The sequence below is a fragment of the Mesoplodon densirostris genome, chromosome 1 (genome assembly GCF_025265405.1).
Source record: "Mesoplodon densirostris isolate mMesDen1 chromosome 1, mMesDen1 primary haplotype, whole genome shotgun sequence".
NCBI classification, from domain to species: Eukaryota; Metazoa; Chordata; class Mammalia; order Artiodactyla; family Ziphiidae; genus Mesoplodon; species Mesoplodon densirostris.
Window position 1 is genome coordinate 75,315,406 of NC_082661.1, and position 18,464 is coordinate 75,333,869.

The window sequence follows — 18,464 nt, forward strand, 5'->3', positions numbered from 1 at the left end:
TTTATGATGAGATTGTATCCCAGCCTCTCCTACCCACCTTGTGGTTTTCTTCTCTTTTGCCTGACGTATAGTCGTCACTCAGCCCCTCTTTAGGTTTTTTTAAAGAGGAAATTGTTCCATGTGTAGCTGTAGACTCAGTGTGTCTATGGGAGGACGTGAGTTCAGGATCCTCCTACTGTACTGTCTTGAACTGGAACTCCAATATAGTTATATTCACATTATGAGGGGAGGCCCTAAGCAACCCTATGAAGAGAGCCTTGGGCCTTCAGGAGACCTAATCTCATCTTGGCTTTTCCCACCAGATGTATTTGTTCAGTCAACATTTCCTGAGGGCCCACCCCAGCCAGGCAGGGTCTGTTCAGCCGACAAAGATAGAATGAGGTTTAGTCAGAATCCAGGAGTAGGGGAGACAGCACTTCAACGGACGATCATCACACAGCGTGGTGGGTGGCGTGGTAAGGGCATGCAGGTACCCCGTACTGGAACACAGATGCCGTGCCTGGGACGAAGAGGATCTTGGGGTGGGGATGCTTAGTATCTGGAAGTGATACTCAGGCTGAGTTAATGAGGGGAAGCTGGGGAGAAGGCACGGGCAGGACGAAGTCCTGGAGGAGAGAGGCAGTAGTAGCAGATGTGGGCAACTGCGAGCCTTGTGGTGGTATTAGAGTCTCAGGCGGTGGAGAACAGCCTGTCTGCAGAGGAGGTGCGTCCCTGTCCTGGAGGGCCTTGCATGCCACGTGTAAGAGCTTTTATTCTGTGGTCATGGGAGCCACTGAAAAGCTTAATGGAGTTAGTAATGTAGACAGAAGTGCCTTTTACAGAATTATGTTTTGGATAGAACACTTTAGTTCCTGTATGTAATCTTAGGTGAATGATTTTTTTGCTTTAGTTAGTGTTTCTTTTCTCAGTAAAATGAAGGTGTTGTGTTGGATTAAAGGTTTTGTGTGTGTGTGGTAAAAAATACATAAAGTAATATATCATTTTGACCATTTAAAAATGTACAGTTCATGGGCCTCCCTGGTGGCGCAGCGGTTGAGAGTCCGCCTGCCGATGCAGGGGATACAGGTTTGTGCCCCGGTCTGGGAGGATCCCATATGCCGCGGAGCGGCTGGGCCCGTGAGCCATGGCCGCTGGGCCTGCGCATCCGGAGCCTGTGCTCCGCAACGGGAGAGGCCACAACAGTGAGAGGCCCGCATACCGCAAAAAAAAAAAAAAAAAAAATGTACAGTTCAGGGCTTCCCTGGTGGCGCAGTGGTTGACAGTCCGCCTGCCGATGCAGGGGACACGGGTTCGTGCCCTGGTCCAGGAAGATCCCACGTGCCGCAGAGCGTATAGGCCCATGAGCCATGGCTGCTAGGCCTGCGCGTCTGGAGCCTGTGCTCCGCAACGGGAGAGGCCACATCAGGGAGAGGCCCGCGTACCGCAAAAAAAAAAAAAAAAAAAAAAAAAGTACAGTTCAGTGGCATTTAAGTGCATGCCTGTTAAGTAATAACTCCCCATCTCCCCTTCCCCCAGCCCCCGGCAGCCATTGCTTTACTTTGGGTCTCTGAATTTGCCTGTGTTCTAGATACTACCTATAGGAGGAATCCTACAGTATTTGTCCTTTTGTGACTGCCTTATTTCACCTAAAAATCTTTTTTTTGCGGTACGTGGGCCTCTCACTGTTGTGGCCTCTCCCGTTGTGGAGCACAGGCTCCGGACGCGCAGGCTCAGTGGCCACGGCTCACAGGCCCAGTCCCTCCACGGCATGTGGGATCTTCCCGGACCGGGGCACGAACCCGTGTCCTCTGCATCGGCAGGCGGACTCTCAACCAGTGCGCCACCAGGGAAGCCCTCACCTAAAAATCTTAAAGGTTCATTTGTGTTGTAGCATGTGTCAGAATTTCTTTCCTTTTTAAGGAATAATATTGGATTGGAATTATTTTTAATGGCATCATATTCCATTGCATGTCCACACTACCTTTTGTTTTTCCATTCATCCATTGGTGGACACTTGGGCTGCTTCCACCTTTTGGTTATTGTGAATAATGCTGCTGTGAACATGGTCTACAACTGTGTTACTGTTGTAACTGTGTTACAGTCTTGCTTCAGTTCTTTTGGGTATATACCCAGAAGTGGAATTGCTGGATAATATGGTAATTATTTTTAATTTTTTGAGGAACTGCCATACCATATTCTGCAGTGGCTGCACTGTTTTAGCCGTCAGCAGTGTGCAAGGGTTCCAATTTCTCCATATCCTTACTAACACTTATTTTATGGTTTTGTTTTTGTTTTTTTAATAATAGCCATCCTAACAGATGTGAATAGATCAGAGGTTTTTACACTGTGCTCTGATAGACTTTAGGGTTAGGAGTTAAGTGAATCTCCTTGGTGGTTCCCAAACCCCTCTTCCCTGACCCATGCTTTATGTATTGCTCTTCTGTATACATTCTTATGAGGAAGGATTTCATGGCTAAAAAGTGTGAAAGCCACCACACTGATCTTCCTGCTCTAAAAATAGATGATCTTGATCATCTGTAGCTAATAAAGCTGAACAGTAAATACTTTTGCCAATCTCTGACCTTGCAGTAGTTGAGAAATTAAGGTGCCTCACTTTCTCCCTACTATGATAGAGAAGAAACATACGTTGAAGAGAAACCTGAAGAGGAACCTATGCCACATGTCTGTGGTCATCCTTGACCTGGCTCACACACGTGTCCCTCACAGGATGGACGGACACATCCTGTCCGTCAAAGGGGCTGTGTGTGTCTTTGCCCACAGCCCCTTTGAAAAAAGGTACAGGACACGTTGACATGCTGGAGGAAATTAAGCATAAATCTAGTTTTGAAATTACAGAGGTGGTCATATTACACAGTGGTTGCCCTCCAGTTCCCCTTTTGCCTGGCATCTCCACCAGTGCCAGAAAACAGTTGGACTGCTCACAAAATAACAGGCATTTTTGTGGCATTTTTTTCACTTGGTAATTGACTAAAGGCTCCAGTTATTAACTCTTTTTTTCTTCCTATCCTTTTCAAACTAAGAGTGTGATTTTTCATAATTCTAAAATAACTTGGTTTATAAAATTTGTTATAAAGAGTTTCTAGTAGCAAAACCAGTCATGATTTCTTGAGAGCTTATTCCTAAGATAATTTACAAATTGACGCTTTTAAAAGATAGAGCTATTATTCATGCCTTCTTTTCATGAATATTGTGTCCCTTTGTGCTAGGCATTGGGGCAGTTGAAGGTAACATGTGGTTGCTGCTCTTGAATTGCTCACTGTCCAGAGGAAGAAGTACAAGTATGAACAATTAATTGTCATAAAGGCACAGATCACCTGCTTATCATATCTGGGATGTCACCTGATACAGATGAAAGTTTTAGTGGTTTAAATACCTTAAGATATGGCTTTTAGACACTTAAGATATGACATTACATACAAGATATATCTTAGGGTGAGGGAAAAGGAACATTAAAAAAGTACATGTTAAAAAAAGGCATATGTATACATTGCATCACATATATGTATATGAAATTTATATTTACTGGAAGTTTTGGTTGGATTGTAGTTAGGCGTGTGCCAGAACTACCCTGTGTTGGGATCTGTGGCAACAGCTACTTCAGACTCTGAAGAAGTGGATGATACGGCAGCTCTTTTGAAAAGGTCTCTAGGTATTATTTTGAGTCATCATCAAGAGTTGGTGTTGGTCAGCTTTTTCATGTCTGATTTATCTTTTACATCTGGAATTTCTCCTACATACTTATTGGTTTATGACCTTTATTCTGAAATTTGTGAGATTTTTACAGCATGAAATCGTTTATGACCATTTGTTTTTGATTTCTCTGTTGTATTCACATCCTGGGGTTCTGGCTACCGTTACATAACTGAGTGGCCGTTGGTAGCTGGTGGCTCTCACCAGCTCTGCACTCTATTTTCTTTCTGTATTTGGAGTCCTGCAGGAAAGACCTGCTGTATCTGTAAATCAGTAGAGGCACAAAGGAGTGACCACCTCTGCTAGAGGTTGGGAGAGCTTTCATTAAAGGAGAGAGAGCCTCTCTTGGATCATGAAGGACGAGTTGGAGTCCCCCAGGCAACAGTGAGGGAGAGGTGCTTTCTGGTGGAGGGGACCTAAGGGCAGGGTCGTGGAGCCATGAAGCAGCGTGAGGGAGAAGTGTGTGGCTGGAGGAGAGCACGGGCTCAGGTCACTGCGCTCTAGGCACCTGGTATTGAGCAGTTATTTATTGGACAACCACCGTGTGCAAGTGATGAGTGCTAAGGGACACAGGGACCAGATCAATGTCTGCTATCAAGGGATTCAGATCTAAGAGCAGAGATCGTTAGACAAAGATCCACATGACACAGCTGAGTTTGGTGTGAAGCAGCATAACAACAGCAGTAAAAGTCTAGGTCTAAGGTTTCAAAACAGAGGAAAGAAGACATTCATTTGGAAAAAGGCTTCATGGAGAGGGTAGCTTTTGAAATGGGCCTTGAATAGTGGATATAATTTCTTTGGATGTAATTAAGGGTTGAGGTTAAGAAAAAAGTGTTGTCCAGCAAATTGTGACCCTCAGGATAGTGGTAGTATTAATGAAGGTCAAGGAGAATTGGTTTTTAGGGTCAAGGTGTTGACTGTAGCTTAGGACAGAATATGCTGGTTTCATACGTAGCTGGAAGTATGCGAATGATTAAGATGCCAGAAAGAAAGGATATAAAGACAGAGAAAAAGAATACTGACAGCAGAACCTTGAAGGATACCTTTGTTTAAAGGCTGAGAAGATGGAGAGAATTAATATGGCTAAAAGGAACAGATAAGAAATAGAGATAAGAAATTGGAGAGTTTCAAAAAGGATGGTTTAGTTGGCAGTGTGTAGGGCTGTGGAAAAGTAGAATATGGAGCCAAAGAGCAGGCATTGGCTTTAGCACTTAGAAGACCATTGATAAGTTATCTCTACATTCATACCACAGTAGTGGTGGAAGAAGCCTCATCGCTAAGGTTTAGGAATTGCATGGCTCAGGGGGAAAGTGAGAGTGCAAAGTGTAGTGACGAGAGTGACATCTAACAAGCATTGTGCACCTTCTTTGTGCTTGGCATTGGTCTATACACTTTAAATGCTTTAACTTCTTTAATTTTCACAACAATCTTATGAAATGGGCACTGTTGTTTTCCTTATCACAGATCAGGAAATCATAAAGAGGCTGTATAACTTGTCCAAAGTTATGCAGTAAGTGGCTAAGCCAGGGTTTAAACCTAGGAAATCCAGTTCTAGAACTTGCGCTCCACATACCACCGTGCCCCCCCCAGTGATTGAAAGACTTCTGTGGTGAAGCGAAGGCCAGCTTCAGGTGGCTAAGGAAGCTTGTGGGTATCCCCCCTGCTTTTTAAACATTCTTTTTATTTTTTTAATTAATTAATTAATTAATTGGGTTGTGTTGGGTCTTCATTGCTGCACACGGGCTTTCTCTAGTTGCGTTGAGTGGGGGCTCCTCTTCGTTGCGGTGCTCAGGTTTCTCATTGCAGTGGTTTCTCTTGTTGCGGAGCTTGGGCTTTATGCACGCGGGCTTCAGTAGTTGTGGCTCGCGGGCTTTAGAGCACAGGCTCAGTAGTTGTGGCACACGGGCTTAGTTGCTCTGCGGCATGTGGGATCTTCTCGGACTAGGAATCGAACCCGTGTCCCCTGCATTGGCAGGCAGATTCCTAACCACTGCGCCACCAGGGAAGTCCCTAAACATTCTTTTTAAATGGAGAGAGATCCTAGCCTGTTTGTAAAAATGGAAGGACACAGAAGAGAAAACCTGAAAATGAAAACCAAAAAGGGAACAAGTCGTGAGATCAGAAGATGTAATTTTAAAAGCAAAATAAAGTAATTTACCTTTGGAGTCTGTACCTGGATCCAGCATTAGGCCTTGGACCCTTGCAGAAGGAGGAAGGGGCCTGCCTAGAGTAAAATCGTTAAGCTGTTGTGATATGCTAGGCACAGTCCCTAGTGTATATTAACTCTTTTAATCCTCTCAACAGCTCTGCTGCCCATTTTTATGGGTGAGGAGACAGCCTCTGGGGGTTAAGGAATTTTTCTGTCTCACAGTTGGCAGACCGGCTGTGGAGTCTGGCCCTTGCCCAGCCAAGATAATATGTACATGCCCTGTCTCAGACTGTTCCCCTCAGACCCAGCCATGCCTTTCGGGGTCAGGAACAGCCAGCACGTGAGCTCTGGATACAGGCAGCCCTAGCGTCAAAGCCCCATCACATCCAGACTTTGCTTACTGTTACAGTGCCTCCCCCAAAGGCTGTTGTGCAGACCAAACGGGGTAATTTATGAGCAGTGAAAGTTCTCTGAGAGCAGGGCATTTGTTTTGTTCCTCACCTTGTCTCAGGGCCTGGAGCAGCCGCGACACGGTGTTGAGCCACGAGGAGGCAATAGTACTAAAGGGAACGCACGTAGAGCCCTGCTCAGCATGGGACTCTAAACCGTGCTTGCCCTTCCCCCCAGGGGAGCAAAAGTGCTCACCTCTGAGAGGCCAGAGTTCTTGTCTGTGACCTCTGGTCGTTTGGTGGAAAGCATTTCCTAATAATCTGCATTTTTTCATCCAAACTATTTGACAGCTTCCCCACTGTCCAGATTGTTTGTATACCCCAGTACAGTTACTTGGCTTCCAAGAAAAACAGCACTTCTTGTTCTATTTTTTCTGGTTTTTGCCTTCAAACCCGCGTGTAGCTCAAGCCATGAATGAAGATCTGACTGCTGGCCATGCTTAAGGTTGCATCAGCTTATTGAGCCAGTCTGGGATGAGAGTCATGCAGCTTTCAGGTTGGACATGGATTGCAGGGGGGCAAGGGACAGGCTACCTGCATCCTAACTCTATCCCGGTGGTAGCCTGTTTAGACACACAGCAGTAGGAGAGGAATGTCAACCCCACTTGGAGTAGATGAATAGAATCAAAGAACATTAGACTCATCCTGTGGAAATGTTATCAGGCATCTAATACATACCAGGCAGTGGGCTAGATGTAGTTTGATCATTTACTTATTCAACAAATATACATTGAATGCCCACCATGGACCAGGCACTGGGGTTTGCAAAGATGAATAGGACAGTAAGTTGCCCTCAAGATACTGCCAACCTTGTGTCTCTTGGGTATGTCTGCAAGAAATGATTGCAAGGAACTTGAGCATTAGGTTGGGTTACTCTCTGCAAGTGGGTAGGGTGAAAATAACTGCTTTCTTTGAAATCAGTTGAAGCTGTGCTGTAACGGTAGTTTACTGCTATGCAACCAAGAGCTTCACCATGAGATGGAAAACATTTCAAGAATATAAATTTCTCTTTTTCACTCGTATTTTCTCTACTCAGTCCTAACCGAATCCACTTTGGGTTTTTTTTTGTTTTTTGTTTTTTTGGCTGTGCCACGCAGCTTGCAGGATCTTAGTTTCCTGACCAGGGATTGAACCCAGGCTACGGCAGTGAAAGTGTCAAGTCCTAACCACTGGACCGCCAGGGAACTCCCCACTAACCATATCCACTTTGGGTTTAAACCAGAATCTCCTTCTCTAACTATATTTGTGGAATGACTCTACCATAATATTTCCTTCGTATTTTCTTGAAGCTTTATGAGTTAACCAAGGTAAGAAAAGCTGAAGTAGAAATTATTTAAAGGGATAACCATTTAGAGTATACAATTGTTGCTTTCTTACTACACCAGAAATACCAGTTTAGGCATTTTGGAGAGCCCAAAACTGTAGAAAATTCTCCAGTCAGTTGAGGTAGGGGAAAAAAATGAGCTAAGTTTCTACAAGAGCAGCCTCTTTCAGACCACTGAGGCCCTGTGGGGCTGAAGGAAATTTTGCAGAGTGAGGATGTCATCAGTGACACTGGGAAGATCTGTCTGTCTTCTTTCTCTCTGAGGCTCGGCCCCTCCTTGCACATCCTGTATCTTCTGGTTGAGATGAGAAAGTAAACAGAGGTTTTACACCCTCAGTAACTTTGACATGGGTCATTTGACACGTGCACTTTGCTCTTCTGGAGCATTGCCTAGAGAGCCTTGATTTAATAGCTGGTTTTGGCTCGTGTCTACATACTGTATCATCTCTAGTGTGCTCATTTAGACGCCAGGATGAGCAAGGCAGTGACTGAATTGCCCAGTGTCTCCTTATGGCTGGGGCGGGGGACTGGGAGGGGGAGTGTGGGTGGGCAGCTGGCGGTGTTTATCAGAGGACTTTGGATAGGAGTGGAAAGTCAGCATTTAGGCTGAAAATGCTTTTTGGCCAGGGTTTTTCCCAGTTGAATTTTAGTGTTTTTGTAAGTCTCTCTTGGTTCACTTGAATTTTTGAGGGTTGCTTCCTCTCTAGGTTTGGTTCTGCTTGCAATTTAAAAAAAGTAATCATAAGGATAGCGTTATGGCTTATCTGCCACATAACCAAAAATGCCCTGTGACTGTCACAAACACGATTATAATAACCCTGAAAGAGGCTTTCTAGAGAGATGGCATGATACCACCTCCTTCACTTATTCTGCTCCACCTCTTTAAGGTTAATACCTTGTTCCTTGGGAAGATGGCTCATTCCAGGTGTACTCTTCTTACCCAGCTTTCTGAGATCTGTTGCCTGACAGAATTCTTCACCATGTGGTTTTTATTTTCTTTGACATCCTACATATGGAACTTTGTATTGTTGAGTGGTTTTTTTTCCTTCATGTTTTCTCAGTGGGATTATAAAGTTTTAAAGCAGAAAGACACTGCCTTTGCTGTCTTCTTTTTTTTTTTTTTTTTGGTCACCAATTGCAGCTTCCGGGATATTAGTTCCCCGACCAGGGATCAAACCAGTGTCCCCTGCAGTGGAAGCGTGGAGTCCTAACCACTGAACCACTAGGGAAGCCCCTTGCTGTCTTTCTTTGTCTCTGTTCCCTTCAGCTTTGGCACTGTCTTCTTCCAAATGTACTTCAATTTTCCTCCCCAACCCCTTGAGGAGCAGAAAAGCCCGAGTGATGCTGGAGGTGAAGTGCGGGAGAGTGGACTGGGACCTGGGCAAAAGGGGGAACCTGAGGAATCCTGTCTGGCCTATTGAAAGGATGACCTAGGTCAGAGGTTAAGAGGAACAAGGTGAAAACCACTTGTGTTATTCCAGAGGAACTGTCAGACAGAGGAACCAGGACAAAAAGGGAAGGTCCCCAAGCCAGCACCTCTGCTTGCCCCACCTTGCAGACGAGGTGCCCGACCAGTGGCCATCACACCTCCCTTCAGCTGTTGCTCCCCAGTGCTGCCTGCCTCAAAGCAGTTCAGTTTCATCACCAGCTGCATCTGGAATTTGAGATTTATTTTCTTAGTTTTCTGTGTCAGGGTTCCTCACCAAATTCCCCCCACTTCTCCAGGTTTGGTGATTTACTTACAGGACCAGCATAGAGTCATCACCGTGGCTATAACTTATTACAGGAAAAGGATATAGAACAGAATCAGCAAAAGGAAAAGGCGTGTGGGGCAAAGTCTAGAGGAAATCAGGTGCCAGCTTCTCAAGTCCTCTCCCAGTGAAGTCACACAGGACACACTTAATGCCTCTAGCAGCAAGTTGTGACAGCACATGTGAAATGTTGTCTACTAGGGATGCTCATTAGAGACCCAGAGCCCAGGATTTTTATTGGGGCTGGTCACATAGGCACCCTCTTCCTGGCAAGCACCAGAATTTCAGACTCTCAGAAGGAAAGCAGTTGTGAGTGTAAACCATATTGCACAGTTTAGATACTACGAGCAGGAACCTCTCCAAATGTACGTTTCCAGACACCAGCCAAGAGCCTTTCTAAAGATAACAGTCTCACAGTGTGGTCTTTCCTGCACAGTTTCTAAATTTGCTCTTGCTTTTTTAGTTTGAATTTATTGAATTGGAGGTTCAGATTTGTGTCCAGTGATTTGAGGTGTTGGCAAGATGGGCCTTGGTCTGTTGTTACTTAGGGAGAAACCTGGTCTGGACTGATGGGTGTTTAGCTTTCGGGGTGTTATTTTATTTTGACCTGCTGCTGCCTGCAGCCTGTGTTTGTGCCGACAGAGCAAGTTTGCTTCTTTCCTCTGTTTTTTTATCAAGATAACCCATTCCGTTACCCCCATTGCCCTGCTGTGGTTGTCAGACCTTCCGGTCCTGGCAGTGTTTCCTTTTCTCGGTTCCAGTCTCTGGGGCGTTGGCGGTGCTTATGCGGCCTACAGGCCCCACAGGTTCAGACTCGCAGTCCTAAGTGCAGCGTTCTCAGGGAGACGCTGTTTTTTTTTTTTTTTTTTTTTTTTTTTTTTTTTTTTTTTTTGCTGTATGCGGGCCTCTCACTGCTGTGGCCTCTCCCGTTGCGGAGCACAGGCTCCGGACACATAGGCCCCGCGGCCATGGCTCGCGGGCCCAGCCGCTCCGCGGCATGTGGGATCCTCCGGGATCGGGGCACGAACCCGTGTCCCCTGCACCGGCAGGCGGACTCCCAACCACTGCGCCACCAGGGAGGCCCGAGACGCTGTTTTTAATTAACGTCCATCTAAAACCTGTCCTGTCGTTTTTAGAAGTGTTCCTTGGAAATCTTTCTTTGGGATATGAACCTTTTTTTCTTTGTGTTTTGCTCTTCTGTTTCTGTTTCTTTTGCTCTTTGGTTTTCAACTTTGAGTTTTTAGTTGCCTGGTTTCCAGAATCACATCATGACGGTGGTTTAGAACTACTCTTTACTGTCATCTCTGGGCAGGTTTGTTTCTGCTAACCTACCCCTCTTTCACGTACCACTGGTCCACAGACGTTCCAAAGCCAGTGGTTCTGTGGGGTCTCTCCAGACCCTGAGAGGCATCTCAGTTGTGCTGTTATCTTGCATCACTGATGTTTGTTTTAGGCCATGTGTGTCCTATTACTTATGGCTTGAACTGAGCATAACACCTACCTGTAATATGAAATAAAAAATGTATCTACCTTTTCCACAGTTTTTGCCAGAGCTATTGGCAAACTGTGATGAAGTAGGTAGGGCTTGACTTGTCATTGATTGTGACTAAACTAGGCTGGCTCCATGCGAACTTGGGGCAGCTTCACTAAACGTACCCTCAGGATTTAACCAAGATGGGCAAGGGGACGGGAGGGGAATTTTCCTTTTAAATTGGTTGATGACAAGACGTAGTTTCCTAGGAGTCTTGTCACTAATTAGCCCTTGGGGACATGAGTCTTTTTGCCACCATTGTTAAAATCTTACCCATTGTTGACTTAAGGACTGCAGTGGAGATGAGCCACGGGTCAATCTGCACAAGCTGGGCCAGCTCTAAGGAAGCAAGGTGGTTGGGGAGGGAGTAGGTGCTCTGTGAATGGGCTGTTGAACACTTGGGATAGGACTGATGCAACTGAGGAGCTGAGTTTTTAATTTTACTTAATTTCAGTTAATTTAAATAGTCCTGTGTGGCTAGTGGCTTCTGTGTTGGACAGCGCAGCCCGGGGTAGTGGTTACAGTGTGGCCTTCAGAACCTTGATTCAGATCCCAGCTCTGCGGCCTACCTATTGTGTGACTGTGGGCATATTTTTTAACCGTGTAAGGTTGTTTGGAGAATTGTCATCGTGTTAAGGGTTTAGAGCAGTGCCTGGGAAGAAGTAAGAAGTGTGTGTTTAATTACTGTTGGCTTATGTTTATTCGATATTTTGAGTAGAATGGTGTTAGAGTTCATGTAGAATATGAAACTTTACTGTTTCTTTTTTTTTGTTTGTTTTGAGCCACACCACATGGCTTGCAGGATCTTAGTTCCCCAACCAGGGATTGAACTTGCACCCCAGTGGTGAAAGCGCCAAGTACTAACCACTGGACCGCCAGGGAATTCCCATCTACTGTTTTTTTTTTTTTTTAACTTTTATGTTTTCTTGCTTTTTTTTTTTTTGCTCCAGGTTGCTGCAGCAACTGGCCACACAGTAGTGTTGGTGGACCAAACAGAGGACATCCTGGCAAAATCTAGAAAGGGAATTGAGGAAAGCCTTCGGAAAGTGGCCAAGAAGAAGTTTGCAGAAAACCCCAAGGTAATTTCTTGTCATCAGCGTCCTCAAGACCAGTCCTCTGACCACTTCACATTTGTGAGGGGGTTCTGGCCTTTGCTTGCTTTTTCAATTTGTTGGAATTGAAACTTTAGGCCAGTATAATAACATAATCACTAAATATTCCATGAGAAATATTGGGGTTAAATAAAATTAATTTTACCTGTTTCCTTTTGCTTGTTAAAATGCAACCAGTAGAAATTTTAAATCACCTATCATCTTGCATTATATTTCTGTTGAACAGCTCTGATAGTTGTTTATTTCTTGATGACTTTGGATGCCTTTAGCTGATTGTGACCATTTTGAATCCTCATGGGCAAATTACATTTTGAAGTAAAATGGCAGCTGATAGGGGCGCTGTCTGTTTCTGCCCTAACTGAGGTCTCTTTGTGGAAACCTGGAGGCACAAATGAGGAAAAGACAGGACTGTGAGCTCTTTCAGAGCAGAGACTGTGTCTGGCGTGCTTTTGAACCACCCGTTGCCGGCACGTGATGGGCGATCATTATTTGACGAGCGACTGCTGAGTTCAGCTTTCTTACTCCTTGCTCCTGCCCTTACTCAGCTCTTCCCTGCCTCCTACTAGAGGGATATAGTCAGCACCACCTCTCAGACTCATGGATGGGGCTGAGCTCAGCCTTTACCCTTTTCTGGAAGACAAATTACAGGCTTCCAAGAAGCCCGTCATGGAACAGTACATGGCTGGCTGGCTTTTCTCTCGGAACAAATAGAACAGGTCAACACAGGTGCTGTGAACAAACAGTTTAGTAACTGGAGCAGAGCCGACTAAGAGCTTGAAAGATTATGACTGACACACGACAGTGTGCTGACCCGCAGTTGGGATTGTTCCCAGGCTGATTCTTGCCCTGGTGTCCAGAAGTATACTGAGATGCTGTCTGCCCTAAGAAGAAACGTAGGGAGTTTTATTTCTCAGAATTTCAGGACACATTCAAGTTGTGTCTGGGGTATCCTCGCCCTCCTCTCTCCTCTCGCCTTAGCAGCAAGTCACACACCATTTTCCAGTGAGCCCAGTGACTGTTCTCTTCTTACTCCACTGCATTAGGCTGGCGATGAGTTCATGGAGAAGACCCTGAGCAGCATACTGACCAGCATGGACGCAGCATCCGTGGTCCACAGCACAGACCTGGTGGTGGAGGCCATCGTAGAGAATCTGAAGGTGAAGAGCGAGCTCTTCAAGAGGCTGGACAAGTTTGCTGCCGAGTACGTGATCTCTGGGAGATCTTGTAGGGTCTGGGGGCTTCCTCCTGGGCGCTTGGGCTTTTCTCCTGGGAAGGAGTCTTCTGGCACTAAGACTTTTTATTACCCTACAGCTGTTTCCAGAAGATCTGACACTGTTTCCTTTGTTCTCCATCCTCCACCCCCAATTTGCTTCCCGAGGCTTGGGCTGCCCTGATCTGATCCTTGTCCCCAAATTAGAGTGGAATTTCCCATGTGAAATGGAGGGTCCATCCAGGGACAGGCCTTCATCTCTTGCAGCATCTTTGTCATGGGCCCTCCTCCAGGCCAGAGGATGGAGGCACTCGGACATGTCCTTAAATGTCTGCTGAGCCACCTCAGAGCAATTTGGTGTGTCCCCTCTTTTGGGTGGAACCAACAGAATGATGTAATTGAAGGGAATGCTTCTCTGTCTACACAGTTTTCTAGGACCCTCCTGCTTTGAGCTTTCTGTGGGTTAAATCACAACACTCTTGGGAGCCTTTAAGGAGCACTGAGTTCTTACCCAGCTTCCTGGCAAAGGGTGGGAGAGGAGAGCCAGCCTCATGCAGGTCAGGCACAGGGCTGCTGGGCTCAGGACTGTCTGTGCAGTGTCAGCAAGCTGTACACATGTGCAGCTCTAGTTCTGCATGTGGCTCTTGGTGATAGTGACACCTGATGTATTCATTCATGCTCTTCTTGTGGTTTGCCTGGGCACGCTTCACCCTTCTTGGTTGGGACTCAAAGTCAAATAAGATTATATGACAACAGTAATTCTTAGGCAGCTACCATTGAGCACTGGCTAAAGAGAAACACTTGCATACCAGCCTGCTGGGTTGTCAGCCCTTAGAGCTCTATGGTCTGGTGGCCAGAGAGGCCCTGCCCTGACAAAGAGAAGAGGCCTGTCTTTCTGTCACCTGTGTGTCACGCTGCTGACCAGTATGCTCATGTGCTTTACACGGGCATTTAGGGGCTGCAGCACCATCTACAGAAGCAGAAGGCTGTCTTGGTAGGGGTGTTGACTCGCAGGTCAGCGGGGAGCCCTCTGAGTCAGTAAAACACCCACCCCCAGAAAAGGGAGTATTGTCAAGCAGTTTGGTCTTTATTGGAATGTTGGTCATTCCCTCGTGACAGTGACGGGTCTGACTGCCCTCTTTTGTCAGCGTCCAGTAAGGGAAGGACTGTTAGGGGAAAGTCAGGTGGCCTGGGGCCTCGTGCCAGGCCCCCCCCCCGCCACTTCCCTCTCTGACCTTGGACAGTCATGAACCCCCTCTGGCCCTCAGTTTTATCGTCTGTAATTTGAGTTCAGGAGTTAGGGGTAAATAATTTCCAAGACCTTCCCAGTTCTAACTCTAAGACTAGTTGCCCTGTCCGTGAAATAGGGGTAGTGGTACCTATTGCACAGGGTTGTTTGGGAAACTCGTGTAACTCAGCTCACATTTCCGGAGAGCTGCCGTATGTCAGGCACTGTACTAGCCTCTTTCACCTAAGTTTATGTCATAAAACAGATGTGACACATGACAGGACCCGTAGTAGGCACACCATAGATGTGACTTTGCTTCTGGCCCCAGCCATCCTTCTCCACACTCTCGTTTTCATTTTAGATCACTGCCTTTATTGAATGTTTGCTGAATTGTTGTTGTTGTGTTTTTTTTTATTGATAAAACAGCTTGATTGAGATACTTTACTGCTTAGTTTTGCAGTTAGATATTTAAAATGGGAGACGAAAATATATTCTAGTGATAAAGTTCCACTTGGAAGCCCTGATAAAACAGTTGCATCCTGGAAGAGAACACAAATTCCCTAGCTGCAGTATAAGACGTGCAGATGAAAAGCTTCCCTAAGGCCCATGGCCCACCCCAGCTGAGTCCTGGCTCCCCACTTTTGACAAAGCATGGGCTCTCCTCCACCACATTCCACCACCCCCTCTAGGCTTCTTCACACCTGGCGGTGTTTCCAGTGACCATCATGCTTGTGCTGTTGATTTTCTGTTAGTGCATTTAAGAGGAAAGGTTTTTGGTACGTGAATATCAGAAAGGGAAAAACAAAAGATGGTCCTAGAGAGTCAAGTGTTTCAAGGAAAATGTGAGAGTGCGCTTTTTTGTGGAAGATAATAAGTACATACATCGTGTTTGTGTTGAATGAAGGCAGTGTGAGACACTGTTAGTAGCAGAGCCAGCCTGGCCGATTGGGAGAGGTGGCGGTGGAGGTCTGTGGGCAGGAGACATCTTTCTCCTTCTGGTAATATGTCTGCTGGGAGTGTCCTGGGTTGGAGACACTCGGCACTGGGCCCTGATGTACAGTCTTCCTTCTGTATCTGTCGGGGTTGGTTCCAGGACCCCCTGTGAATACCAAAATCTGAGGATGCTCGAGTCCCTTACATAAAGTGGTGTAGTATTTGCATGTAATCTACGCAATCCCCCATATACTTTAAATCATCTCTAGATTACTTATAATATCTAATACAATGTAAATGCTATGTAGACTTCCCTGGCAGTCCAGTGGTTAAGACTTTGCCTTCCAGTACAGGGGGTGCAGGTTCAATCCCTGGTCAGGGAGCTAAGATCCCACATGCCTCGCGGACCAAAAAAAACATGAACAGCAGAAGCAATATTGTAATAAATTCAGTAAAGACTTTAAAAAAGAATGGTCCACATCAATGTAAATGCTATGTAAATCACATAGCAAGTCCAAGTTTTGCTTTTTGGAATTTTTTTTTTGGGGGAATATTTTTCCGGGTTGGCGGAACCTGTGGATCCTGAGGGCCGAATGTAACTTCATTGTTTGACGAAACGTGCTCTCCAGTCAGTGTGCCTTTGTTTCCCCTTTTTGCAGATGAGTTGCCCTTCATATGTCCTATAAAAAGATGCCACACTCATCAAAGATGAGTGTGTAACCCTCACCTTTGAGATAGCCCTTTCTTTTCTTAAGGGGGGTGTGGAACCCCTGCTAGCACAGCCTTGGGTTGTGGAGACCCTGCGGCTGTGCTTCAGGGCATGTCAGCCACTCCTTGTTACTGCAGAGGGTCTCTTTGCCTTCTGTGATGGGGGATGGTTTATATTATGTGACAGGATAATTTATATTATTTTCCCCAGACCAAAAAGCAAGAAACTTTGAAAACTAGAATTTTAAACCTTAAAAAAAGTCTTTTTTTTTTAAAGGACAAGCCCCTCTAGCTGGCCTTTAAGTTGGCCACTTAGAAGTTGTTTGAGAAAGGTCAGTGTTCTTGTGCCGTAAAAGTGAAATGCTGTTTATGTCAGAGAGTGTTCTGCCTATGCTTTCCTCTAAGAGTTTTATAGTGTCCAGTCTTACATTTAGGTCTTTAATCCATTTTGAGTTTATTTTTGTGTATGGTGTTAGGGTGTATTCTAATTTCATTGTTTTTTTTTTTTTTGCAGTCATTTTTGTGTGCTTTTATTTATTTATTTTTAATGGAATAGATTGAGAATCTGCTTTTTTTGTGGTTTTTTTATATACAGCAGGTTCTTATTATCTATTTTTTTAATAGCATCTTGCTTTATATTGATTTCTTTATAATTTTCTTTTTTTTAATTTTATTTATTTTTTTACAGCAGGTTCTTATTAGTCATCCGTTTTATACACATCAGTGTATACATGTCAATCCCAATCTCCCAATTCATCACACCACCACCACCACCACCCCGCCACTTTCCCCACTTGGTGTCCCTACGTTTGTTCTCTACATCTGTGTCTCTATTTCTGCCTTGCAAACCGGTTCATCTGTACCATTTTTCTAGATTCCACATATACGTGTTAATATACAATATTTGTTTTTCTCTTTCTGACTCACTTCACTCTATATGACAGTCTCTGGGTCCATCCACGTCTCTACAGATGACCCAGTTTCATTCCTTTTTACGGCTGAGTAATATGCCATTGTATGTACCACATCATCTTTATCCATTTGTCTGTCGATGGGCATATAGGTTGCTTCCATGACTTGGCTATTGTAAATAGTGCTGCAGTGAACATTGGGGTGCATGTGTCTTTTTGAATTATGGTTTTCTCTGGGTATATATATGCCCAGTAGTGGGATTGCTGGGGTGTGGTCTAATTTCATTCTTTTACATGTAGCTGTCCAGTTTTCCCAGCACCACTTATTAAAGAGACTGTCTTTTCTCCATTGTATATTCTTGCATCCTTTGTCATAGATTACGTGACCACAGATACATGAGTTTATCTTTGGACTTTCTATCCTGTTCCGTTGGTCTGTAAATCACAGCAACATCTTTTTCAATCCACCTACTAGAGTAATGAAAATAAAAATGAAAATAAACAAATGGGACCCGATTAAACTTAAAAGCTTTTTTTTTACACAGCAAAGGAAACCGTAAACAAAATGAAAAGACAACCCTCAGAATGGGAAAAAATATTTGCAAATGAAGCAACCGACAAGGGATTAATCTCCAAAATATACAAACAGCTCATGCAGCTCAATATCAAAAAAAAGCCAACCCAGTCAAAAAATGGGTGGAAGATCTAAGTAGACATTTCTCCAAAGAAGACGTAGATGGTTAAAAAGCACATGAAAAGATGCTCAACATCACTAATTATTAGAGAATTGCAAATCAAAACTACAATGAGGTATCACCTCACACAGGTCAGAAGGACCATCATCAAAAAAATCCACAAACAACAAATGCTCAAGAGGGTGTGGGGAAAAGGGAACCCTCCTACATTGTTGGTGGGAATGTACACTGGTACAGCCACTATGGAGAAGAGTATGGAGGTTCCTTAAAAAACTAAAAATAGAACTACCATATGATCCAGCAATCCCACTCCTGGCCATATATCCAGAGAAAACCTTAATTCAAAAAGATACATGCACCCCAGTGTTCATTGCAGCACTATTTACAATAGCCAGCACATGGAAGCAACCTGAATGCCCATCAACAGAGGAATGGATAAAGAAGATGTGGTACATATATACAATGGAATATTACTGCCATAAAAAAGGATGAAATAATGCCATTTGCAACAACATGGATGGACCTAGAAATTGTCATACTGAGTGAAGTCAGACGGAGAAAGACAAATATGATATCACTTATATGTGGAATCTAAAAAAAGGCTACAAATGAACTTATCTACAAAACAGAAATAGAGTTACAGATGTAGAAAATACACTTATGGTTATGGGGTGGGGGAGTAAGGGGTGGGGAGGGATAAATTGGAAGATTGGGACTGACACATACACACTGCTATATATAAAATAGATAACTAATAAGGACCTACTGTGTAG

The 18,464-nt window shown here is 44.7% G+C and overlaps 1 protein-coding gene across 2 annotated transcripts in view; it reads left to right on the top strand.

Annotated features, from left to right (window-relative positions):
- HADH (hydroxyacyl-CoA dehydrogenase) overlaps nucleotides 1–18,464 on the top strand; it is a 49,223-nt gene that overhangs the window by 13,069 nt on the left and 17,690 nt on the right. For both annotated transcript variants that reach the window (XM_060088410.1, XM_060088416.1), the window contains exons 2-3: nucleotides 11,845–11,973; nucleotides 13,050–13,207. In XM_060088410.1, coding sequence (XP_059944393.1) covers nucleotides 11,845–11,973; nucleotides 13,050–13,207 — 287 coding nt within the window. The remainder of the gene's footprint in view (nucleotides 1–11,844; nucleotides 11,974–13,049; nucleotides 13,208–18,464) is intronic.